At 38.0% G+C, this 27662-nt stretch overlaps 1 protein-coding gene across 5 annotated transcripts in view; it reads left to right on the top strand.

The window, feature by feature from the left end:
• CCDC88A (coiled-coil domain containing 88A) overlaps positions 1-27662 on the top strand; it is a 77949-nt gene that overhangs the window by 35596 nt on the left and 14691 nt on the right. For all 5 annotated transcript variants that reach the window (XM_083604706.1, XM_083604705.1, XM_083604704.1 and 2 more), the window contains exons 11-27: positions 956-1102; positions 2122-2266; positions 3043-3227; positions 4536-4673; positions 6226-7296; positions 8983-9110; positions 13737-13878; positions 15190-15366; positions 15790-15951; positions 17339-17616; positions 17795-17938; positions 18256-18442; positions 19332-19477; positions 20694-20786; positions 20931-21145; positions 25509-25592; positions 27329-27532. In XM_083604706.1, the coding sequence (XP_083460832.1) occupies positions 956-1102; positions 2122-2266; positions 3043-3227; positions 4536-4673; positions 6226-7296; positions 8983-9110; positions 13737-13878; positions 15190-15366; positions 15790-15951; positions 17339-17616; positions 17795-17938; positions 18256-18442; positions 19332-19477; positions 20694-20786; positions 20931-21145; positions 25509-25592; positions 27329-27532 (3646 nt within the window). The remainder of the gene's footprint in view (positions 1-955; positions 1103-2121; positions 2267-3042; positions 3228-4535; positions 4674-6225; positions 7297-8982; positions 9111-13736; positions 13879-15189; positions 15367-15789; positions 15952-17338; positions 17617-17794; positions 17939-18255; positions 18443-19331; positions 19478-20693; positions 20787-20930; positions 21146-25508; positions 25593-27328; positions 27533-27662) is intronic.

Here is a 27662-nt window from a genome sequence, read left to right as displayed (position 1 = left end):
TCCTTCCCTCAGGGGTTCCCCAGTCGGTGCCTCCCACCATTCCTCTGCGTCCAGCTAGTCCATGACATACAGCTACAAAAAGTACATATAGAATTGGAGTCTTCTCTTAAAGATAGTTGTTAAACTTTACTATCCAGAGAATGTAGTATCTCCTCCCGGCTCTCACCTAGGATCTTTCTATCTCCTCCCATCCTCTCACCCTGGGAGACCAACATACCCAGGGTCTCTCCATCAACCATCTAACACCCCTATGAGTGTACAATCTCTGGACCCTAATAATGCCTCAAGCAAAGGACTTGGTGTTTGAATTTAGAATCTGCTTTTGTGACTTCCAAAGTGGATTCTGAATATTAATACAATTTTAGCTCAGGGGTCAGAATGATGTAGCTGTAACTGTCAGGAGTCCAGCAGAGACACATCCCCGACTGGCATGTTCTCTCCCTCCTGGTCGGTCATTCGGGAGATTCAAAAGCTTTTTCCAACCCGAACATCACAGTGACTGATACCAAGAGGGATCAGCACACTTCAGGATCAGCAGAGTATAGGCAGTCAGCGTTCTGACTCAGTTGTGCAGCTTTTTGGCTAAACTACATTTATTTACATATACACACTCGGAGCATTGTAACTCAGTTCCTTCCTCTTCAGCATCAGACAGCAAAGAGAAAGAACAAAAGACAAAAATCCTATATCACAGAAGCACAGTAATAAAAACATCCTGTCTCCGTCACTTTCCAAAATGTGGAATGAAAACATACACCGTCATGTGATAAAAACAATCCCATGACTGCAACACTGGGAATGAATCCTAACAGTAACTTCATCAAACTTTTGTGTGTGTGACACAACTCTGTTAAAAGCTTAATTCAGCAAATTATCACTTTTGTTCCGTTCATGCCATTTTTATGTTCTTTGACACAGTGATCCTCAGCTTCAGTTTTCTTTCGGATTATTGTAGGAGCTAAAAGAAGATAATCAAGTACTGCTAGAAACAAAGACAATGTTGGAAGATCAGTTAGAGGGAACCCGAGCCCGTTCTGATAAACTGCACGAACTGGAAAAGGAAAACTTACAGTTAAAGGCAAAACTTCATGATATGGAAACGGTGAGCATACAACATGAGACATCAGATGTGTAGGTTTTAAAAACAGAATTATGCAGGATGAATTATTATAGGTGACATCCAGTGATATTTGCCTATTTGCTTAGTGGGACTTCCTACCTGTGTGTTCCAGATCTGCTCTGGAGAGTCCCCTAACTCTGGACTCCTGCTGCATGAGCAAAAGCCTGCTCACATGACATTGAATGTCACTCTATGAATCTGCTAAGGCATGGTTTGTTAACAAACCATTACTTGTTCCATTTTCGAACAAGTCATAGAAACACAGAATGTTGGCTTTATATTGAATCAGGCAGTTGGTTTATCTAGCTTAGTACTCTCCAGAGTTTTGGACAAGAGGATTTCAGGGATTGAAACTAGGGCCTTTTGTATGCAAAGTATGTGCTCTTCCACTTAAATATCGCCATTCTACTAACCTCATCTTTACTAAAACAATTTAAAAAGTTATTTATGATACTGTGTTGTGCTTGAATTTTTTTTTTAAATCAACCAGTTTTATTTATTTTTATTATTTATTTGTTTGTTTGTTTGCTTGCTTGCTTGCTTGCTTTTTTCTTAAGAAACAAGGATGTTTGATATAGAATGATTTTGGTAACACACTGTATCGATATAACATTCATTAAAAAAATGGTTGATTTTTTAAAAATATGTTTTCAAGGATAGGATAGCATAGCATCATAATCTTTAACATCTGATAATACGATTGTATATACAGGGGGAGACCATTTTAGGTGCGTCCAATTGACATGTGATTGCCAACGCACAGGTCCTTTTGTATCTGGAAGAGGATAGAATGTTTGGGGGTGGGCAGGGAGTGCTTATGCACTCTCTACCGGCATAAGTTTAAATAGGTCTTTTTTCCACTGCTAACACTAGATCAAGATCCTTTAACATAAAAAGATTTAAGTCAGTAGCATTTTGCAAAATTTTTGTTACTGAAATAGGTTTGTGCACTTTGAGAATAACTTTTAAAGAGTTTTTTCCCCATGTAAACAATGTTTAAGGAACGTGATATGGACCGGAAGAAAATTGAGGAACTTATGGAGGAAAATATGACACTTGAAATGGCTCAGAAGCAAAGTATGGATGAATCACTGCATTTGGGTTGGGAACTTGAACAAATAAACAGATCATCTGAACTTTCTGAAGGTAGATGAAGATTTAATTCTGCATTTTCTTATTTTCTTCTGTTTATATGGGAAATAGGCAACTGAACATTGCAAATACTCCACATGCTGTAAACAGATATCCTGTAAACAGTTCTCCTTTGATGGGCCCAAAGATGTAGCCATGTGAACAAAGTAATATGGCTCAACAATAGGTGAACCATAGGTGTAGTTTGGTGTTTGGGCTGGGATAGCTAAATATATAATAGAGTGGTACCTCGGGTTACATACACTTCAGGTTACAGACTCCGCTAACCCAGAAATAGTGCTTCAGGTTAAGAACTTTGCTTCAGGATGAGAACAGAAATTGTGCAGCGGCGGCGCTTAGCAGCAGGAGGCCCCATTAGCTTAAGTGGTGCTTCAGGTTAAGAACAGTTTCAGGTTAAGAACAGACCTCCGGAACGAACTAAGTACTTAACCTGAGGTACCACTGTAGTTTAAGGAAGGTTGCTGGTTGGATTCACATGTAACTCCAAGCCAGAGTTAAAACACACAAAAGTTTGTAAGCCAGCAACACACCATTATGTCGCATCATGTTTTGTTGACAGTAGACAAATGATCATTAAATTATGGCTTAGTCGTATGGGAGAACTATTATGTCTTCAGCGGTGTGTGGCAGCAGCATGATCAAGTAGGGAGTGGTGTGGTTCACTTCAACATGGTTCCAAGGGTGCAGTGTCAATTGTATATAAGAAATACCTACAGATAATGGATGGGAAACGTAAGTCATTTCCATTATTTTTTTAAACAAACCCACAGCGCCACGAAAGTCACTTGGTCATGAAGTGAATGAACTGACTTCAAGTAGGTTACTGAAACTAGAAATGGAAAACCAAAGTTTGCTAAAGACTGTGGAAGAGTTGCAAAATGCAGTGGGATCTGCAGAAGGCAGCAGTTCAAAAATGCTGAAAATGGAAAAGGAAAACCAAAGACTAAGTAAAAAGGTACCATTTTTATTGTATTTTTAAAATAGGAAGAAGGTAAATCCTAGCAAATAATTAAAAAATGGACATTCTAAAAACATCTTAGACTGTTAAAGTTTCTGTAAGCTTTCTATCATGAACTTCATTGTAGGTTCCCTGTCTTAAGTCTCGTTTTAAACAAATGTTTTGTTTAATATTATCTGTGTATGTTTAGCCAGAGGATTTACTTAGTTTGACAAACATTTTCTGAAATAAAGTAGCTCTTAATGGTTTACCTTTTTTTTGTATACTTTTTCAAAATTATATATATTAAATATCTGGCTTATTTATTAGTTAGACCTTTTCTACCCTGTTCCAGGTAACTTTTCTCAAAATTGGAACAGGACAGAAAAAATATGAAGAAACACAATTGACAAATGCCTTTTAACACATAATAAAGAAGATAAAAATTCTGCTTTGTTCTAAATCCATCTTTTTAAATTTTGTGGTGTTACACTACCTAGAAATATTTCATCTGAGTATATTTTGCTGTAATTGTATATTAATGTTTTGGTGGGTTACACACACTCTTAAGTTTCCCTTGGCAAACCAGGCTTCTCAACATCCGCTTTTGAAGGCACAGTTTGGATTCAAAGCACACCTGCAAATAGCATAAAAGGGACTAGTTATCAGTGCTAATCAGCAGATCAGGAGCCTTCCATTTTTTATTAACTGCAGTTGCTTGTTTCATCTATACCCAACAAAGAATGATTAATCCTAACAATGATTTAGTTGAAACAAGCCATCTTCAATCCTTGAGTTATCAATCTGACTTATTTCAACAAATTGTAGTTAAGATTAACCTACAGTAGAGCTGGGATGTAACGCTAAACTCTGGCTAATCAAAAAACAGATGTGAAAGCTGCTAATCTGCACTTCACAGCCACACTGGTGGAGGAGAATGTTGAAGCCCAAGGCTTGCTGCAGTTTATCTCTTCAAAATAATGATTTATTATTATATTTAAAGTGTTTTTGATTCCAATACAAATAACTGTTTTAATCTGCAAGATGTTCAATGTATTTTAACACTCTTTTACAAAATGCAGTATAAATTCTTGTGCAGAACAATATTTTCAATAGAAGCTACATAAATTTTCAGAAATAAAGGTGTTGAAAAACCAGATATTCTGGACACTTCTGTATGTTGTCCTTGGTCTTTAATTTTTCTTAGAGGAAAATTTCATTTTGGGGAATAGGAACTTAAGAAACAAATAGTAACTAAAAACTTTCGGCATGTCTTATACACTGTAATGTAAGATTTTATCAATTTTATTTTGTTTTTCTCTCTAGCTGGAAGGACTTGAGAAGGAACTTTCTGAAGAGAAACAAGGTCTTCAGAATAGTCAGAATCTTAGCAAAGATCTAATGAAAGAGAAAGCCCAACTTGAAAAGACTATTGAGACTCTAAGAGAAAACTCAGAGAGACAGGTAAAATGACAAAGATTTTCACTTGTCAAGCTTAACTTTCTTTAGATGGCCAAGACTGACATTTTAAAATAATTGTATATGTTATTTTATAGGATATGATAATCATGGTCAATTTTTCCTGCTACCATTTTCATGTTTTTTCAAAAATGTTACTTGGCTTTTTCTATTCCTCCACTTTGTCAGAGTACCTTGTGGGTGGATTATGTCCATGTTTTTCAGTAGGATCTATGCAGGCAGAGAAGCTTCATGCTTTAGTAATCCTCTATACCGCTTTTCTTTCAATCCTAGTGTTTTCTAACATTGCAATCCTAACAATGGATTGTCTCCAATGCTAATTGTACTTGGAGTAGCTACAGTGACATTAATAAGCTCTTTTAAATTAGGGTCCCGCAACCTGAGAGTCGGCCATGACTGGACCTAATGGTCAGGGGTTCCTTTACCTTTACCTTAATTTCAGTGGCTCTATTCTGAGCAAAACTTAGTTGGCTACAACCCTGTTTACCCCAAAGTTCTGTATTTTTCCGTGTATAAGACTAGGTGTTGTTGTTTTTTTAACCAAAAAAATAGGTTTAAAATTGGGCTTGTCTTATACACGGGTAGTGCTGAGGGGTGTTTTCTCAGTTTGGAGTCCCCGAAAATTGGGGGCGTCTTATACATGGGGCCGTCTTATACACGGAAAAATACGTTAAGTCTAGTTTAATTCATTGTGACTTACTGAGTTAAGTAGAGTTGGAATTGCAGTTTAAGTGCTTAACTAAGCCCTTCCTCCTTGGCAAAACCTTTCCACTTCTACTTTAGTTCTTTGGGTTACACAACCATTCGTAATCTTAAGCTGAAAGAAGTCCAGGTACCAAAATGTTAGCCTTCCATCCTCAGTCAGTACTGTTAAATGAAACCCCATATGTTGGTGTAATGGACAGAATTCTTAAAGAAGAACCCCATGAGATTATAGAGCATCTTGCTCTCCTACGTCCCTGAAATAGGATGAGATCTAGGTTTAATAGGTTTGTAGGTGAGGCAGTTCTGTGATTGCTTCACAGCATACCAAAGATTCAAACTGACTTAATACTTTTGTGTTCTTTAACACTTGAAATACTTTTTGTAACTAATTTTGTTAATGTAAAATATTTTTAGCCTGGTTTAAACTTTCATTTCAATTAGAAGTTACCTGAAAGTACCAAATAGGCCTAGGATTAAATTAGGAGTTAATTAAATAAATGAGATTTAGAATGTTAAGAAAAGTTAAGAAATTTGACTCTAATTGGAATATTGTTTTTGAATAATGATACTGGAAAACTGCTACATTCAGTTACAAGAAAATTCAGATGGGAGGGACTAGAGGAAGTCAAGCAATATGTTTATGAGGTTGGAAGTTTAATTAATTAATCAATTTGTATTGTTTGTGTTTGTTGTTATATCTTCTGTTTTTGTTCGCTTTATTTGTTTTATTTGTTTTTTTTATTTGTGTTTCAGTTGTTTTGTAGTATGTGATATTTGTATGAAACTCAATAAACATTATTGTAAAAAAAAACCTTTCATTTCAATTACTTAGATTAAAATCCTGGAACAAGAGAATGAGCATTTGAATCGAACAGTGGCTTCCCTCAGACAGCGTTCACAAATCAGTGCTGAAGCAAGAGTGAAAGATATTGAAAAGGAAAATAAAATTCTCCATGAATCTATTAAAGAGACAAGCAGTAAATTAAATAAGATAGAATTTGAAAAGAAACAACTGAAGAAAGAGTTAGAACATTATAAAGAGAAGGGAGATAGAGCAGATGAACTGGAGAAAGAAGTTCAACATCTTGAAAAAGAAAACGAACTATTACAGAAAAAGATTACCAATTTAAAGATTACATGTGAAAAAATAGATTCCTTAGAACAAGAGAACTCAAGTCTAGACACCGAAAACAGAAAGCTGAAAAAGACTCTAGATAGTCTTAAAAATCTCAGCTTTCAATTAGAGTCATTAGAGAAAGAGAACACACAACTTGATGAAGAGAATTTAGAGCTGAGAAGAACAGTTGAAACTTTGAAAAGTACAAATATCAAGATGGCTCAGTTAGAGCTAGAAAATAAGGAACTGGAAAGTGAGAAAGGACAGCTTCAAAAGAGCCTGGATCTTATGAAAACTTCTTTTAAGAAGACTGAACGCTTAGAAGTAAGTTATCAGGGTTTGGATACAGAAAACCAAAGACTGCAGAAGGCCCTAGAAAACACCAACAAAAAGATTCAGCATCTAGAAAGTGAACTACAGGATCTAGAGACGGAAAATCAAACCTTACAAAAAAACCTGGAAGAACTCAAAATCTCTAGTAAACGCTTAGAAAAATTAGAAAAAGAGAACAAGCTTTTGGAACAAGAGACCTCTCAGCTAGAAAAAGATAAGAAACAGCTGGAAAAAGAGAACAAAAGGCTTCGACAACAAGCAGATATTAAGGACAGCACATTAGAAGAGAATAATGTAAAAATTGGTGATCTGGAAAAAGAGAACAAGTCACTCGTTAAGGAAATTGGTATATGTAAAGAAGCTTCTATTCGTTTAAAAGAGATTGAAAAGGAAAATAAAGAGCTTGTAAAAAGAGCCACCATTGACAAGAAAACACTTGTCACGTTACGGGAGGTAATATTTCCTACTGAATGATATACTATAATTATAAAGGGTAATGCAGCTGTAACATTCAAAAAAATCTTAACTGTCAATTTCATGCAATAATTCATGCAAATTTAATGTATTTTTGTTTTATTTGTATATTATTCAAACACTGTTCATGAGCTTGGTGGATTCTGAGTTGCTCATTATGAGCAAGGCAGAAATGTTTGCATTTGAGCCGTGTGAATATCATGGACTCGCACACTGCAGTGCAGGCAGCAGTTGCCGGCACTTTGTTTGCTTCCACCCTGGGACCTGTTGGCACTTTTGAGGCATTGGGTGGAATAATTATTACCTTGGAAGCAGAATTAAAATGATGGTTTCTGTGTAGCACAGGCGGACTGTATAATATCTAGCCCTTGCCCTCCTCATTGCTCCTTTTCTAATATTTATTCATAAGCAGGTCCTCTGCAACATTAGTTATTAGCTTCCTCCTTGCAGTAATGAGTGTGCCTTTAATTAATCAGCTTCTCTTCTCCATGGTGACAAGCCTGCTTTCCTTTAATTCTCCCCCACTTTACTTTTTATACTGAAATGATAGCCATTTTGCTATGAAACAGTGAAAGGAAACCAGTAATGTACACAGGCATCAGAAGCTGACTGATTAAGGGCTAATTGATAACTAGTCTTCCAGCTGCATACGAACTGAAATGAAATAATGAGGAAGAAACTGCAAAAAGGAAGCTTTTCATTGAAGGCACACTAGTTCTTAAAAGCTGTGATGGCACTTTGGCTGTTCACACTGAACAGGCTGGTGCTGTGATTGTGTTTCATTGCAAAAAAGAGCAGGAGTACAACAGCGACAATACCAGAATACAACCATTTGACAATCTGGATACTCCATAAAAAGCAAATGAATAAAGAAAGACAATTTCAAGGAAAGGAGCTAGCATGAAAGCAATTGTTATAACACTTGATGGCTCTATTATTCAGGATCATATGCACTGAACATTTGAACTATCTTGTTGGATTTAGTAACTTAATATAAAATTAGTGGGTTGTATCCAATGGTGGCTTAATGTGAGGGGAAAACGCTTCTGCCCAAGCAAACTGGGTCACTTCATCTTTCCTACCTACCTAACACTTCCCCAAAGCTGCTTCTGAGGAATGTGGAATCCACTGGGACAGAATAGGATATGGTTGGGGAATTGGGGAAGAGTGAGTTTTCCAATTTAAACAAATGTTCTTTCTGCTAAGGCAAGTCCAGCATTGGATATATTAACTACAAAATACCCAGCAAAAATAAAAGAGGCAAACCTTTGAAATGAATTCATATTTGTTTTTGGAATATGATTGCTGATTAACTAGAAGTTTATGCAGTAAGTGTCAATAGGATGGAGACAAAATATAGTTTTTTCAGAGAGCTGAAGGTGGTTTGAAATAAGGATCACAGCTTTAGTGCATGTATCTACATTTTAATTTCAAATCTGGCAAACTGATTTGGCATATTTTTGTAGAATTTTCAAAAACCTAAAAAAAATTAATGGGAGACAACTGAGATAAAAAATATTGGTGTTCAGCATTGAAAGGGAAACCTCTCTTAAAGCCACTTTCAACTTCCTTAAAATCTATTGCCTGAGTCTCCTGCTGTAGTCTCTAGAAATGGCATTATTGCAATATTATACGTTCAACACATTTTCAAAAATCTATTTAAAGGATTTGGTGAATGAAAAACTGAAGACACAGCAGATGAATAATGATTTAGAAAAGCTTACACATGAACTTGAAAAGATAGGTTTAAATAAGGAGCGCCTCTTGCATGATGAGCAGAGTTCAGATGATAGGTGAGTATATTAAGACCTCTTTGGAATAGGTTGAGCGCAGTTCCTTATGGCATTCTGCAATAACTGTTTTTCACAGGATATGCTCCTGAATGTATCTGAACATCTACTACAGTGTGCACTTCTTTCAGGTTCCACTTTCAGTTTTGTTGTACGAAATTCTGTATGTCATCAAAGGAGTAAACATCTCTTTGCAGAGTTGGTATAGACATTTTGAGCACTTATCTCCAACAGTTACTATATCCTTTATAATAGATTCCTGAGTCTATCGGCAGAAAAAAAAAATCAGTATCTCTGAAAGAGCTTTTGGCTCTCTTCAGCTTACTCCATCTGCCAATATAAAGCTAATAGCATACAAACATCTGTTTCCTTTACTTGGTCATGTGTTCCATCCTGTTCCTTGTGGAATTGGAGAAAATATGTGTTAACAAAAGCAGAATACTCCAGCTTCTGACCAGCCCTCCTGTCAGCATGCCACTCAATTGAGAGTAATGACTGGCGCTGTAGTCTGTTATTAGCAGTGATTGACATAATGATGGTGGCAAATTCAGAACCTTCTATCTTGAGAGGAAGCCAGCATTATAATTGTATGTATCCAGTCTTACTTTCAGGATACTGTTGAGACAATGTAAGCTTTTCACAGTGAATTATCAATACTTTCCCCTTTAAAATAATTTTAACTGCTTTTTTTCCACCCTAGAAGGTTTCATTTCTACTTAGTTTTCAATCATTAGCTCCTGACAACTGCTTAAGAATCCTAGTTTGGTGCCCATGGAAGGGGTTCATTTCTATTACAGAGTGATGGATTTGATGTGGGAAGACCAAATTCAGTGGCAGTGATGTTGGCTTAGGGAGATGTGTGTGAGAGAGAAAGAGAGGATTGAATAGAGAGGTTAAACAAGGAATTTTTTTATTGTGGTGAGAGGCTTCAATGGAAGGAGTAGCTTTTAGGTGTTAACTTGGTTTATCATCAGATTTTGGAATGGTGAGTGTCTACAGGATATGCTGCAGTTGGTGGTTTCAGTTGCCTTCACTCAGACTGGCTGCATGTGGGTTCTAAGTCATGATAAAGTGCTGTATGCCCAAGCCTGGTGCAGGCAGCAGGTTATACTGCTGGCAGGGGCCACCCCAAAGGGGAACACTTCTTTTGGGAAGCTGTGTGGACCAAAGGTTTGCCCCTTTTATCAGTTTTATTGGCCAGGGGTTTATGTGTGGTATTCTTCATTTCTATCCTATGGGGCAGTGTTGTGTTTTTCTCTTAGACTGTTTTCAGGGTAAGAGGCTGAAGGTGGTCTAGAGTAATGTGTGTCAGAGAATATTAATTTCATGCCTATGGAGTGTGAGTCCAATCCTGCATGAAACTCTGCCTTTCTCGGGTGGGAAACTGGGGGAGTGGTGAGTTTTTATCCCAGATGAGAGCTGAGGTGTGAGTCACATTTGATATTTTTATTTTAAAAGTATCTCATAGTTTGAGTTCCCCTGACACTAACCTCTGCTGTATTCCTGTCATTTTGTAGAGGTGGCGCAGGGTGGTAACATGTTTAGGAGGCGATACAGAGGTGAACAAAGTTATACAGTGGTAGCTAGGATTAAGTACTTAATTCATTCCGGAGGTCCGTTCTTAACCTGAAACTGTTCTTAACCTGAAGCACCACTTTAGCTAATGGGGCCTCCTGCTGCCGCCACGCTGCTGGAGCATGATTTCTGTTCTCATCCTGAAGCAAAGTTCTTAACCCAAGGTACTATTTCTGGGTTAGCGGAGTCTGTAACCTGAAGCGTATGTAACCTGAAGCGTCTGTAACCCGAGGTACCACTGTACAGGGAAGAGAAGGAGGGCTAGTTACATCAAAGCCCAGGCTCCTTCTGCTTCACCTGCTATATTTCAGAATCTGGGGGTGCTAGTAAGCCAGCTCCCTGCCTTGATGCTGTGTCGCTAAATGCCAGGTCTGTTCAGAATACAATATTGACCATTCACAATTTGATCCTGGGTGAGGAAGCCAACATGGCATGTATGACTGACACCTGGATGGATGAAGTTGGTGGCCCTAAGCTCACCCAGCTATGTTCACCTGGACACTCATTGCAGTACCTTTTGAGGTCAGAGGGAGGGGGCAGGGAAACTGTAGTTGTGCATAGAAACCCCATCTCCCTCACCAGGAGACCAATCCCTACTGTGTTTGGATTTGAGGGATTGTTTGCGTTGTTGGGCCAGAGGGCCAGAACAGGGATGTTTTTACTGTACCATCCACTCTGCCGCATTAAGTCTCCCTAACTGAGCTGGCAGAGGTTATATCAGATTTGATGTTGGAAAATGTTTTCATGGTGGTGTGGGGGAAACTTTATTATCCATAGTGAAACTGTCCCATATGGACCAAAACAAAACAAAAAATTTCCTTCCAGTAGCACCTTAAAGACCAACTAAGTTAGTTCTTGGTATGAGCTTTCGTGTGCATGCACACTTCTTCAGATACACTGAAACAGAAGTTGCCAGATCCTTCTATATAGTGAGAAGGTGGGGAGGGGTATTACTCAGAAGGGTGGTGGGAATGGGTGATTGGCAGATAGCTGTGATGAGCCTGTTGACGACTCTTAACGACTGCAATAGGTCTTACAGGAAAAAGCAAGGGGTGAGAAGGTGAAAAATGGCTTTGTCATGTATAATGAGATAAGAATCCAATGTCTTTGTTCAGACCAGGTCTCTCCATGGTTTTAAGTTTGGTAATGAGTTGCAATTCAGCAGCTTCTCTTTCCAGTCTATTTCTGAAATTCCTTTGTAGTAATACAGCTACTTTGAGATCTTGTATAGAATGTCCTGGGAGATTGAAGTGTTCTCCTACTGGTTTCTCTGTCTTGTGATTCTTGATGTCCGATTTATGTCCGTTTATTCTTTGGCGTAAGGTTTGGCCTGTTTGTCCAATATAGAGAGCTGAAGGACACTGTTGGCATTTGATGGCATATACAATGTTAGACGATGAGCAATTAAATAGTCCCGAGATGGTATGTGTGATGTTGTTGGGGCCAGTAATGGTGTTGTCCGGTGTTGTCCATATGGACCAGTTCAGGACTTCATGGTCTCAATGACAGCCATGGCGTTGTCTCAGTATATCAGTGTCCTCACACCTGGTTGGACATAACCTTGACCTGGATGTGACCTTGACCATAGGAGAGCGAGGTACCTTCTCAGAATGGATAGTGATCAGACAAAATATATGATGCCATGAAAACTCTTGTTTACCTTTACCTAATTTTGCTGTACTTGGCATATCTATATTTGTAAGTATTCCTGGATTTGCGCTACATTCAGTCTGTGTGTTGACCTTCTATCCCTCCTCACATACACCCTCTGTTATCTCTTGGCAGCATAGGGATGAACAGAGTGCAGCGTTTCCATTAATTTGAGCCAATGTTATTTCATGCTTTCTTAGCATTACGTCATTTTAAGCCAGGAGAAAAAATTCCCACAGTCCAGTATTCAGAGGACATGTATGAAACTTTGGGAACTTGGCTGCAGACACAACTGATGTGAAAACAAGAGTTGCTGTAGACTTAACTTTGCAATAAAATGCAGAAAGCAAAGGGTAAAATCAGATGTGGACAGCATCAGTCAATTTGGCTATATTGAGCAATGGAAGTACTAGTTTAGAAATAGCAACTGTAGTGTTAGGTTCACACATTGTGAGTATATATAGGAAATCATCATGCACCTGTATGCTTATTCCTTCTCTTCTCTGCTCCCATTATGTTTTGAAGAACCAGGGTTGTGTGGTTCAGTCCTTTGTAGTGGAGGGTTGTAATCAAGCTCATTTTTTTAATCTTTGATTTTGTTGGACTATAGCCAGAATGAAGACTGCTCACCAGCAATTCAGTCTCTTTGCTTTCTGCATTGTTTATGTGCTAGAACTCTCAGTATGATTAAATGTACATCTTCTGTTCTCTTAGGGTGTACCCAGACCAGCATGGGTGACACATCTCAGTTTTGTCCTTTACTGTCACAGAACAAGTTTCTTTTCTGTATGCATGCACTTGCTGGAATTGTTTCTTTAGAGTTTGCATTATTTTCTTGAATATTCTCCATTAAATACATTTGATGAAAGTGGTGGCAAAGGGATTAGGTCATGGACTTTGAGGTCAGGAGATGGTGGTAGGCAGCTTCCTAAATCTCCATAGTAGCCAAATTTAGATTTTAAATTGGTCAGATGAACAAGTGCGATAGTGCTAATGCATTAATTAAAAAGAGGACTGTGTCAGTACCCACAGAGTAGAACTACTTCTGTCTAAACAGTTTAATGAGGTGTAAGAATTTGTACAAAATCTTGTATGTTTCAATCTCTTTTTAGATCATTGCAGACTTCATATTTTGAATGTTTTAAATGGTTGCTTTTATTGTTTCAACTGATTATTTTATTCTCTTTGGATTTGTTTGTTTTTTACATTTGAGTGGTTTCTAAATATTATGAAATAAATAGAACAATAGGAAGTGAAGACAGCAGACTGTTGGGTGAACTGTGGTCCTGTCCTCACACAGATTTATTGAAAAACAGTCAAGCTATCACCTTGATGAAGCTTGTATATTAGGGGATTGTCTTCTTCTTGATAATTAAAACATTATTGTAATTCTTTCATTAATAGCAAATACAAGCTACTGGAGTCAAGATTAGAATCCACATTGAAAAAGTCACTTGAAATAAAAGAAGAAAAAATTGCTGCTTTGGAAGCTCGATTAGAAGAATCAACAAATTTAAATCAACAATTGCGCCAGGAACTTAAAACAGTAAAAAAATGAATATTTCTATTACCTTAGTTTTCAGGTGGTGCATAAATGACATAAAATTTCTTTAAATTGTTTCTAACAGTTATAAAGGTGTTAGAAAAAATCTATTTCTTATATTGTCAAAAGTTTTTTCGAAAGATTTATGCACAGTGCTGCTTTTGATAAGCAAAATACATGCTGAATCATACTCTTGCTTTCTTAGTGAAAACAGTATATATATTACCAATTTATCTTCACAGAAATATATGAAAAATGTTGGTTTAAAAATAATTCAGTGCTTTCCATGCAGAAAACATTTTGTTTTTTGACTTGGCAAATTTTAGGTGTTGCTGATAGCAGTAATTAAAGTGCTGTTCAGCTTCATGTTTAGCCCCTTTCTGAACAGCTGCCACTTGAGACTGCAGCATGTGGTTTTGCTAATTTTTGCTAGCATTTATTTATTTATCTATAAAAGTTTGTGTGTGTGTGTATCTGTGTGCCCTCTCCTAAAATACCGGGGTGGTGTACCAGCAATCTAAAAGCATAAAAAATTAAAAGCAATACAAAACAATTATTAAAATGATTAAAATAATAAACCCTAATGATTAGAATCATGAAAATTTAAAACAAGTGCATAGGCCTGTTGGTGCAAAAGTCTCCAAAGAGAGGCCACAAAGTCCAAAATAAGGATGCCTGCTGAATCTCTGCTGGAAGAACGTTCCACAATATGGAACTTCTGGTTGAGGCCCATCAGGCCTCTGTAGCATGGGGGACAACAACCAGTACTCCTCAAGATGGCCTCAGTGTGAGTGAACTGCAGTATAAGGGCTCAAGTGGTCCTTGTGTAATGTGAAGTGGAGTAAAGGCTAGTGGGCCAATTAGTTGAGCTGAATGAAACTACACCTGAGACACTGAATGGTAGGCATTCTTGCAAAAAGCTTTGAAAGTAGCAGTCAAAGTCCCTCTGAAAGATGCTCTCCTTGTCATTAGTCTACCTCAAAAGGCCAGACTAAGCCACAGACATGAGAGTAACAATTGGGTTGCCACCAAATCCCTGTAAAGTCTGGGGTGGGGTGTGATCTAAGCTGCGTTGGGGCAGGAAAGAAGGCATGCTGAGCCCTTCCACAAACCATACTTTCCCCCTGAAACTGCCTCTCCTCTTATTGCTTTTTTCCCTATGGGGATCAAAGGTTGGAACCTTTGGTGAAAGAAAAACAGCTGTGGCAAGGCAATTTTTTCTAATTAAATAATAATAATAAAATTGCCTTGGCATGCTTAGGACTTAGTAGGATTTAGTATTTTACATTTGAAATAGAATTCATTGATCTTTAGGTGAAAAAGAATTATGAGGCCCTCAAGCAAAGACAAGAGGAAGAGAAAATGGTACAGAATTGTTCGTCAAAAACTGATGAAGAAAGTTTGTCTGTCAATAAATGGGAACGAGAGAGCCAAGAAACTACTAGAGAACTTTTGAAGGTTAAAGATAGATTAATTGAAGTTGAGAGAAATGTAAGTAATAATTTGGATTATTTTAATAATTTTACCTTAATTGTCAACCTGTGTAGTATATAGTAAGCCACATTTTGTTGCCACGGATATAACAAAACAATAGGCTAGTAATTAGGGTACTCTAATCTAATACTGTGCTTCAAAGAACATACCGTTTCTTGAAAATAAATGTAGTTGATTTCAACATAACTTATTATGCCTTTCTGCCTGTCTTATTTCTCTCTTGCATGCGTACATAGGTACACCACATTGAGTAAACCCACTTTCATCAGAAAGCAAACCCATGCTTTGTGTGATTTCTTCTGACTGCAATAATGTTTCCATACTTTGGATTGTTTGGCGTAAAATAGAAGTCTGAATTTAATCAATATTTTGTTCATTTAAATGGTGCATGTATGTAATACATTTTGTTCCTTTTTAAAGAACGCAACTCTGCAGGCAGAGAAGCAAGCCCTGAAAACACAATTAAAGCAGCTTGAGACACAGAACAATAATGTGCAAGCTCAGATTGTGGCACTTCAGAGACAGACTGTTTCCTTACAGGAGCAAAATACAACGCTGCAAACTCAGAATGCCAAGCTTCAGGTTCTGTTTTCACAAATTTATATTTATCTCCCAGCCGCAATATAGAATTTACAAGTGAAAGCCTTGCCTGTTATTCACATGGCAGTAGCAGCAGCTATTCTTGTGACACTCATGGGAAACCTATATTTGGGACATAAGTGGTTTGACTGGTGGGCAGTGCCCCATCTGTAGTAACTCCCTGGCTCCCCGGGCTAGATCTGCCTCCAAGAACCAAGAAGTTCCTTTGGATAGCTCCCATTTTTGTACTTCATTTTTTCACTTCTTCGATGATCACATGCTAGTATCATTTTGAGTCCCTATATATCCCTTTTGTGGTGGTATGGCTTAAGTACTGCAAGATTTGGGGGGGGGTGTCTTGTTCTACAACCCTATGAATCCATCTCTTCATGTTAGAGAGATGTCTCTTATTTCCCAACCCTAATTAGAACTTGGTATCTAGAGTCAAACGTTTGAGTTTCCTGCTTCTGTTACATTTAGGTATCTTAGAGACGAAAACAAAAAACCATTTAGTTCCTCTTGCATTCTAGAACAGGTGTGATTTTTTTTAGGAGGAGAATCTATAGGAAAGGATCAGAAGGATCTCTGTGAGGCTAGATGTAGAATTTGTAATCTGTTTGACAAAGAAAACAGGCCAGTACAGGCGTCCCCCCAGTTAGGTGGGCGTTATACCCCTGCACACATAAGTGAAATCAAGTGGGGAGCACCCTTTAAACACCTCTCTGATTGCTCTTCAATCCATACCAAAAATACTGTATCCACAACTAGAACTGAAGCTATGGGGTTGGCAGGAGGCTGGCAAACACATGCTGTTAGGCGGGGAGACTGAGCAGCGGAAACAAAGCCCTGCTGCACCCCCGATATCTTCTATCTCACCATTTCCTGGTATGAGTCTATTTAATTGTTTCCCAGCGCCACACGTACTGTATATGCAGTTGCGCTTCAGTAGAATGTGCCTAAGTGGGGGGACGCCTTTATTTACCTAAACAAGCATAATTTAAGCATTTCTCTGCTGATCCTCATGTTATTTCTGGAGGTGATTTAGGAAGCATAGGACAGGAGACATGTCCACTTTGACTGGCAGTGGCAGCTCTCCAGGGTCTATGTCAGAGGTTTTCTGTACCACCTGTTACCTAATCCTTATAAGTGGATATGCATACAGATGCAAACTGTGGAGCTATGCGCTGAGAGTGCATTGAATGCACGAAGCCCCAGTTTGATCTCCAGCATTTCTTCGAAGAGATTGGGGAAATTGCCCTGAGATACAGTGTTTAAAACCTGTTAACAACCTAGGACCTAAATTGGCTAATTCTGTACAAGGCTAATTTTGAATGAGTACACCACAAAGTACTTTGTTATTGATTGTCCAATGTCACTTTGGCAATTGTAGGTAGAAAATTCTGCTATTAATTCGCAAAGTACATCTCTTATGAATCAGAATGCACAATTGCTGATTCAGCAGTCCACCTTGGAAAATGAAAATGAGTCCATAATCAAGGAACGTGAGGATCTGAGATCGCTGTATGATTCACTCATCAAAGATCATGAAAAACTGGAACAGCTTCATGAACGGCAAGCTACTGAATATGAATCTCTAATTTCCAAACATGGAAACCTTAAGTCAGCACACAAGAATCTTGAGGTGGAACATAAGGACTTAGAAGACAGGTGATTTCAATATATCAGTCATAACCAGTTTGCAGCTTAATCTGAAAATTATTTAAAATGTTAGATCTTAAAACCTTACAGTCGCAGCCATGTTGAAAGTGGAAGCTGTATTCATAATAACCTTTTGTAATTAATACTTGAGAATAGAATTAGTAATATTATATAATCCATTTGACAGATACAATCAGTTGCTGAAACAAAAAGTGCAATTAGAAGAACTGGAAAAAGTTCTTAAAGCAGAACAAGAGAAGATGCTGCAGCAAAACAAAAAGCATGAAAGTGTAGCAGCGGAATACAAAAAGCTTTGTGAGGAAAATGACAGGTAAGAAAACAAAGCTAATGAATAATTATCTGAATTAAAGTGTATTATTAAATGTGCCAACTGTATTTTGCATTTACCCTGATCTTAAACACTGCATAAAAGTTAGAAACCCTTAATACATTAGAATAAGAAAAAATAAATAAATCTACAGTATGCTCATAGAAATTGGTTATAAGATATTTCTACAAACATTATGATAATGTAAATCTCTCTTTAGTTAAATGTGAGTATATGATATAACTGTGCAGACACTTGTTTAATTGTTAATTTTGTGAAAACTTACTTTAATTTTGTTTTCTGTCCATTTTTAATTACAGATTGAATCATACATATACGCAGCTTTTGAAAGAAAATGAAATTCTCCAAATGGATCATAAGAATTTGAAAACATTACTGAACAGTTCTAAACTGGAACAAACAAGGCTGGAAGCTGAATTTTCCAAACTCAAAGAGCAGTACCAACAGCTGGATATTACGTATACAAAACTGAATAATCAGTGTGAGGTAATGAGTTTGCATTTCTTCAGTAATGTTTTATTATAGCCCTATTTATTCATGACAAAAGAGGCTTTTTTAGATTTCTGCAGTAATGTGTTTATCTTTATGAGTTTTCTGTAAGGGTTGTAATAGTTGAATTTAGTAATGTATCTTAATAGTTTTGAAGGTGTCTTTGTATCATCTTAGGAACAAACTTAGGTCTGTCGTTCTGCTTATTCTGGAATTGTTCTAGTGATTTTATTGAGGAATTAGTGGAGGTGTTCTGAAAAGTTTCTTTAAGACTGCATGTATCCTCTTATATCAGTCAACCTAGTGTCTTTGCACTCATTGATATGAAAGCTAAAAGTTTGATTCTCACTCCATAATTCCGAATATTGAATTCATGGTTTTCTTTCTGTCTGTTTCATACGTAAAGAGAGAATAACATTTTTGCATTTAAACAAAAGCTTAAGAATCAAGGAAGAGGTATAAGATATCTTGAAGAGAGCCTGGCTTCTTCTGCTCCCTTTCTTATTGGCTTGAACAGTGGATACATTGGTTAGAAGATAAAAGGATGCTAGGACCTTAACAGAAGCTGCAGATTGTTCTCCTCAATTGGAAGAAAGGCAATTTACAATTATTTACAAAAACCAGATAATAGAATCATAGAATTGTAGAGTTGGAAGGTACCATGAGGGTCATCTACTCCAGCCTCCTGCAATACAGGAATCTTTTACCTATAGTGGAGCTTGAACCCACGACCCCAAGATTTAAGAGTTTCGTGCTCTGGTGACTGAACTATTGCTGCCTCTATCATTTGACTTGTCTTCTTGACTTCATTTTCTTTTGTACTTTATAAACAGAAAGCTGGGCAGACCTCATACACTAAAATATTGTGTTTTGTACATTTCAACAGTTGCTTAGCCAGCTAAAAGGAAATTTGGAAGAAGAAAACAGACACCTGTTGGATCAAATACAGACATTAATGCTGCAAAACAGAACATTATTAGAGCAGAATATGGAAAGCAAAGATCTGTTCCACGTTGAACAAAGGCAGTATATGTGGGTATCAAAAACGGTGAACTAGTTGCACCCAACGTAACTGCAGTTGGATGTTCAAATAGAAATAAATCATGGAAATGTTAATTGGTGCATTCCATTAACAACAGATGAAAATGTTCATTCGTAGTTGGATTTTAATCAATATTGTTCCTTGTGAAGTAAAGATTACTGTGGAATGATGTTGAATTTTTGTTCCTTAAACTGCTAGAATCAGAAGAGCAGTGGGATTTCTTATGGGAAATTATAAGCCACCTGTTTCCTCCTTATGTTGGCAGGTTTTTTTTAAGGAGCAATCCTTCAAGATATTTGTGCTGCAGCATGCATTTGCTGAAGGTATAAAAGGAATGGAGGAATGCCCCTGTGAGGAAGGATTGTACAATTTGGGGCTGTTTCGAGAAAATGCAAGAAAGATAGACATTTATAAAATCATGCATGGCATGGGGATAGTGGATAGAGAAAAGTTTTCCTAGTCTCTGGCCCTTACAGTACCATCTTCCAGATTGTGCTAGGCCTAATGTGGGGTGGAGCGTTTCCATCCTTGGTTTGCAATTCTTTCCTAGGCACTTGAGATCACATTTCCCCATGCTTTATAGCAAGCAAGACAACTGGGAAAGCATCTCAGAGCACCAGACCTGCAACTGAAATCTAGGTGACTTAATCCCTGCCTTCCTCCTGCTTTCTTAACCTGTTATTCAACCAAACCAGAAGGAACCTTCACGGCAAACGCCCAGTGTTCCCGTCTAAAATAAGGGGAGTGTGACCTTCTGTAATGGAGAGAAGACAGCGGTGTAGCTCAGTGTTAGAATGCATAAAGAAGGTACCAGGTTCAATTCCTAGTTTTTCCAGATAGGGCTAGGAGAATCTCCTCTGGATATCCTGGAAAGCTGCTGCCAGTCCTGTGCTACATGGATGTAATGGTCTGATGTTGTATAAGGCAGCTTCCTGTGTTCCTGTGAGTGACATGAAACATCCTGTCATGTGCCCAGCACTTTATTCTAACACCTTCTCTCATTCTACATAGTGCCCATATTTTCCTAAAAATAAAATATTGTGACTTGAGTTCTGGCAAAATGTTAATGTAAACTGCCCTGATGCAATGCAAACTGCATTTAAACACACATGTCCTAAAAAGTCCCTGAGGCACATTGATACAAAGGAAAAACATATTTTAGAAACATACATGCCTTCTAACATGTCAATTACCTTTTCTTCACAGTGACAAGCTAAATGAATTGCGAAGACAAAAAGAGAAATTGGAAGAAAAGATTATGGATCAGTATAAATTTTATGAACCATCTCCTCCAAGAAGGTAATGCATGACCACATATTTCTCTCCCTCTTTCTTTGCCAGAAATGTGCCAGTGTTTGTTACTTAAAGAGAGAAACTTCATTGTTTTGAAATATTTGCAAGAATTTGTTCTAAATATAGCATTTCTCCTCATTTCTCCAAAAGGAGAGGTAATTGGATTACTCTGAAAATGAGGAAACTGATAAAATCAAAGAAGGATATTAACCGAGAACGCCTCAAGTCTCTAACTCTGACACCAACCCGCTCAGAATCTAGTGAAGGATTTCTTCAGCTGCCACATCAGGACAGTCAAGATAGTTCCTCGGTGGGCTCAAATTCCCTGGAAGATGGTCAGACCGTGGGGGCTAAGAAAAGCAGCAGTGAGTAAATTGCTTAATTTTTGTAAGGGGTAGTGTGTCATGCAGTACTTCCTGATGCGGTGAAAAGGTTCAAAATACCCATGGAGGAAGTTTGCTTAAAAGTATTTTGCTCATGTTCCTGTAGGCTCAAGAATGGAGAATCAAGCTCTACAGCAGAGGAATGCTCTTTAATGTGTTTTAGGGGTGCAATATTTACTGACAGTGAAAAATTGGGTCTGAGCTGACCGTAGAGGTGAAATTGGCACCCCTTCTTTACCCATAACCATTGCTCTTTTCTGTACTGTTTCTTTTCATCCACTTATTACATTTCTACTCTTGGCGTGTGAAGAGTTCCCTGTAACATGCTTCCTTCTGGTGATGAATTGATTGTGTGTTTCTGCATGTTTATGGGCATACTGCATGGAAGGGGGACTGTGCTGTATCGATCTGCCTTGCAAAGCTTCAGTGTCATGCATAGCTCTGGTCAGCAGGTTCATGAGAGTACCTGCATCCATTATATATACTCTTGAAGGAAGAGGTCCAGCTCTGTAATAGCCCTTCTCCCACTCCTTTTAACCCATACCTTTTCATCACATTCTGCTATCAATTCACTGGTATGCCAGGCTGTGCTGACACAGGGTGTGTGACACTTTATCGTTAACAGCATTTCATTGTACCAAAGTTGCTTTGGAATAGAATTTTGAACCTTAAGTAATCATATTCTTGTTTTTGAGTGCCATATCAAAGCAAATATTTACAGTAGAATTCAACATGGAATTTAGCATAGCATCAAGTGAGATATTTATGTCCACTTGTACTAGAAGCACTACATGCCCCCTAAACCTGTTCTGGGGGAATCTTGAAAATAAGATCTGTTAGAACAATAAGACCGAGTGGCAGACACGGTGTTGTTTTTTAAATGAATGTCTTTGATGTTTTTACATGGTATCAAAATGTGTGTAAACATTCCTCCGTTTGATCAGGCTGGAAAAGAATCAAACCCCAAGTGATGCGTGCTTTGATTATATAGATTTCTGTACAAACATTAGAAATTACGTTCTGCTTCATAGTATGTTTAAATCTTTAGTTGAGTAATTGTTTTTACAGTTTTGATTCATTACTGATCTACTAATGATTGAAGATTACATTTGCTGTGTGACCTAAAAGAGGAGAGAAACTAATTCTGTGGAAGAGAAGACTTTGACCAGCCTTTGTACTAGCCTGGTGTTTTACATCTTAATTTAGGTCCCATATTAGTTGAGTAGTTGCCTGTCATGATATCTGGTCCACAATTGTTGTCCTCCCCACTACAAAGATTTTTACTTTCACAATCTAGAAGATGGTTTGCTCTTAGTGATCTAGAGTAATCAGCATGTGTTGTTCAATTGCTGCACAGATAATTTCCATTCTGGTGGGATACTTTTAAACATTGCAGCAAATGTCAGGTATATTTGGAGGAGAAAGTGTGGCGATCCCCGCCCACCATTAGCATTATCAGGTAGGAAGGCTAGTTAGGTCTGAAGAATTGCTAAGTATTGAAGAATTGCTAAATAGTCTTTAAAAGTATTCCTTAAATTATTCCTTTCAAAAGGTTTGTGATCGGCAGGGAATCTTTTTTCTGTCATGAGATAAATCCCCTTGGGAAATCCACTGGGAGCTGCATTTCTTTTTCCCAGATCATCTTCAGTTAATCAATTTATTCCTCCAAATTTGTATCCTGATGCTCAGTAAATGTGCAGTCGTTACGAAAAAATTTCATTGCTCAACCTCCCTCTTGCACTGGTATCAGTTATGTTCCAGAGACAAAGTAGAATTTCTATTTAAGACCATGGACCCACATGAATTTGGATGCTATTATATAACTGACTTGTGGGTTGCAGTTTATGTGTGTGTTCAGTATATTTTCACTGGTAATTATTAGGTAGCTACTGAACTAGAAAATATGTCCAAAATTATTTGTATTTTACTTTATGATGTGTTACTTGTATCTGATCAGCACATAACTTGCTTACATTTCCTCACACAGAGAAACCTATCTGATCATTTGTATTTGTGGACCATTTCTTCAGCATCAGTTTCTGTAGAATTTTGTTATGAATAAGAAATATATCATTTGCATATTTTGTGAAAATGTAGCTAATACATTTACATCCAGTGGTTTGGGTGCCAGCGACATATTTGCTGCAAGATCATGCCTTTACCTTGAGTTAGACCCTTTTCTCTTTATAAGATATTGTGAAAGCACTCCTGCCAAGGGGAATCAGAGCTGTCCACTCATGATGGCTATCAGCAGTAGCTAATCTTATGTGTGGGAGTTACTTCCGTGATGAAGGGACAGGGAAGAGAACAACATGGATATCAAAACTGAAGGAGTATTCAATAGATATGAATTTATTTTGACTTGCCCGATATATTTTTTTCTATGTGCTTTTTGCAGTCCTTCTCTTCCCACAATTCTCTTGCAACTTTTTTCAGACAACTCAGATAACCTTTTTTAATCAAAATATGTATACAAATTTTAAATTCTTCTATTCCACTCCACAGGGCGCACCATTTCAGTATGTTGCAGCAAAACCAACAGAGTGTTGTGGCACCTTTTAAAGCCTCAGATTCATGTCACAATAAATATTTTATTCTTTATAGTGCCACAAGTCTCTGTTTCCATTTCATTACTTTTTAGACAAAATGAAAAGGTGAGGTTTTTATCCAAAATTGTGGAGAAAGATTTGAATGTGACAAAAGTTAAGCTTCCACAGTATGATACTAAATACACTTTTGATTTGATATTTTACTCTTTTAAATGATACTTTACTACACATTTCAGGGGAAGCATGGAATATCCATCACATGTTTGTTTCCCTTTATACTGCTGATCCCTGCTGGGCTGATACTTAACTCCTCTTCAGCCAGCCAGTTTATTGCTTCTAGGTCTAGGACATCTTTGAATGCTTCTATTATCACCCCTCCCAGCCAGTTACCAAAAGTGGGAGCAGGTTTGGCTGAAGAGGAACCAAAAGCATTTGCAGGGGGTGGGATTGGCATGCACTGGAAGGCTTAACCGTATGCACATAGATTATCATATTGTACAATGCATTCATGTTATCTCTGCAAAGAAGGGTTTTGGAATACATGTTTGTTGAGAACATGTATTTCCACCCTTAGTTGCTACACAAGGTGTCAACTGGTTTAGCAGAGAAGAACGCCTGTGGCATGCCTTCTAGGACACTGCACTAAGCATGCTGTGGTAATGCTCCTTCACATGTGCACAGCACACAGATGAGGAAACAGGTCATGTGTAAGTGAAAATCAGTGTCTTCTCATTCAGCTTGTTTTAGTGCAAGTAAACACCATTGATCACAGTGGAACTTATTCATGAATGAACATACATAGATAAGACTGGATGACTCCTTGACTGAGATGAAGGGCTTGTATGTACACTCATGGCTTACATCTTTTGCACTGGATTAGTAATAATGCCACATTGAAATGCAAATGTTTGCTTTATTACGAGGTCTTCTTGTATAGGGCTTCAACCCTACCACAAGCAAACATGTGAAAGCTTTCTGTAACATGCAATTTAAAATTCTCACTGCAGTTATTACATGTTTGATTTTTAATGTTCCCGCACTGTCACTGTTCTGTTTGTTTCTTTGTTCTGTCATTTTTCTGTTTGGTGCCTTCCCCCACCTCACACCCCAGTAGCAGTATGGTATGTCATTTAACCAAGAATTCTTATTTAAAGTGGTAATCGGTCAGAATATTACAGTATTCCGCACTCCATTCCAATAATTTCTTGATCCTATGTTCAGATGGTGTGTAAAAGGAGGTAAAGGTTAGATACTGCTGTTCTTGGAAGTTAAATCAACTAAGATGAGTTCACATTAATACAATTTAAGACAAGTCATTAATGTGAAAAATACAATGACTGCTTGGTAGCAAGAAATGAAGGTAGTGCTTATTGAAAGATACTTTGATAAACCAAGTGAATTTTTTTTCCCCCAGTATACCTCTCCATCTCAGGAAACCTGCTTGCTGGTTTTTGACTCCTTGCCCATAATTTTTGTGCCTTGATTTGGGTTTGGCTTCTTTTTATACCTTTTTTTGCTTGGTTTTTAAGACATCCAATAGTTGTGAACTGTGAAAGTTCCTTATATTCCTCAGGCATGGTTTCCAGTGTTTCCTTGGATAGTTCCACAGTGAAGGCTTCATATCCATTGCCATTCAGCAACATGAGATTAATAGCTTTTAGTAAATAAAGTGCACCTAAGCGGAAACTCAAGCATTCATTTCTGTCCTTAGTTTCAACATTTAACTTCCATCTGTTCTTCTCCCCTTTTTCTTTCATCTTCCCGTTTCCGTTTTTCCTTATGCTATGACATAAAAGTGGTTGCACTGAAAAGACTGCCCTTTTTGAGGAACAGACCGAAGGAAAAAGACAAAATGAAGGCCTTCTACCGTCGCTCCATGTGTAAGACTTTATGACAGTTCAGCTTCTTTTTAAATGGCTACACTGGCTTCTATTACTACTTTCACTAACCTTTCCGTGGACTGCGCTGTTTTTCCTATTTTGCAAAGTGCAAGTCCTGCTATAATACAAGGAGCTGAAGCAATGTTTCTAAACACCTTGGCACTCACTATACATAACTCTTGGGGTGTATAAAAATGTATATGTATTCATATAATAATAATATAATAATTTATTATTTATACCCCGCCCATCTGGCTGGGTTTCCCCAGCCACTCTGGGCGGCTTCCAAAAGAATATTAAAATACTGTGATACATCAAACATTAAAAGCTTCCCTAAACAGGGCTGCCTTCAGATGTCTTCTAAAAGTCTGGTAGTTGTTGTTCTCTTTGACATCTGGTGGGAGGGCGTTCCACAGGGAGGGCGCCACTACCGAGAAGGCCCTCTGCCTGGTTCCCTGTAACTTGGCTTCTCGCAGTGAGGGAACCGCCAGAAGGCCCTTGGTGCTGGACCTCAGTGTCCAGGTAGAACGATGGGGGTAGAGACGCTCCTTCAGGTATACTGGACCGAGGCTGTTTAGGGCTTTAAAGGTCAGCACCAACACTTTGAATTGTGCTCGGAAATGTACTGGGAGCCAATGTAGGTCTTTCAAGGCCGGTGTTATATGGTCTCGGCGGCCGCTCCCAGTCACCAGTCTGGCTGCTGCGTTCTGGATTAGTTGAAGTTTCCGGGTTACCTTCAAAGCGCATTGCAGTAGTCCAAGCGGGAGATAACCAGAGCATGCACCACTCTGGCGAGGCAGTCTGCAGGCAGATAGGGTCTCAGCCTGCATACCAGATAGAGCTGGTACACAGCTGCCCTGGACACAGAATTAACCTGTGCCTCCATGGACAGCTGTGAGTCCAAAATGACTCCCAAGCTGCGCACCTGGTCCTTCAGGGGCACAGTTACCCCATTCAGGACCAGGGAATATGCATACATCTATCTACACACACAATGAACACACATTTATAGGTTCAAGTTCTGGGAATTATATGAACATATATGTGTTATGTGTGTGTATTTATAAAGATACGGTGCACTCAATGCATTTGCACATTTTGAATTCCACTCCTAGTAATCAGTTTTATAAACACCTCAGTACAAATCTAGAAAATCATTTGCTTAAAAAAATAAATAAATGGTGACCTGTTATTCCTTAGAAATGTTTTACCATTCTAAGTTGAAGGAGTGGGGTGGGGAAATCAGGTATTCTTTGTCATTTCTTCAGTGAAATGCTCTTGGGAAAGTTGGGAGAGGACACATTTATTTTAAATACTTTCCTCTATTGTCATGCAATAAATATTATTCCTGCAACAACCTGCACTGAAGGACCCCTTATCATTGCCAACACTGACTTTGTATTAGCACTTCTGCTCATCTTCCCCTCTTCATTCCATTTTTCATTGCGAAACATATCAGAGCTTCTAACATATATTTATTTATTGTATAGCACTCTAGCACAAGCATGGCGGTTGTAGCTAATAAAAAGCAATAAAATCATCTGTACAAGGAGGCTTTGGCTTTTTAACACTTTTCATTCATTCAGCCAATTGCATGTTTTAACATGTAGAAACTTGTGGACTGTAGCTTTCAGTATGCCTTGATGCTTAGGTAAATGAAGCATTTTACAGTACAAAATAAAACTTTTAAAAAACATTGAACCATGCTGATTCATTTGCTTTCATTTGCATCCCAGCCATGAATGACCTGGTGCAGTCCATGGTCCTAGCAGGAGGACAATGGACAGGTAGTTCTGAGCATCTGGAGGGTCCTGATGATATATCTACGGGTAAAAGGAGAAAAGAATTGGGATCTATGGCCTTCTCTACTACATCCATCAACTTTGCAACTGTCAACTCTGCTGCAGGCTTGAGATCCAAGCAGTTGCTTAATAATAAAGGTATAGGTAGAACCTTTTCACGCTGTGGTGTGGTTGTGTTGGTAACCGTAGCGTTATTGGAAACTGTTTGTGCTCCATATTTCACATTCTTTTCCAGCAAATAACTGGAATATTTGATTTGCAGACTTGT

This window comes from Podarcis filfolensis (genome assembly GCF_964270895.1).
Source record: "Podarcis filfolensis genome assembly, chromosome: 3".
In the NCBI taxonomy this organism is placed as follows: domain Eukaryota; kingdom Metazoa; phylum Chordata; class Lepidosauria; order Squamata; family Lacertidae; genus Podarcis; species Podarcis filfolensis.
The sequence above is the reverse complement of the archived record's forward strand: the minus strand, read 5'-3'. Positions and strand labels throughout refer to the sequence as shown.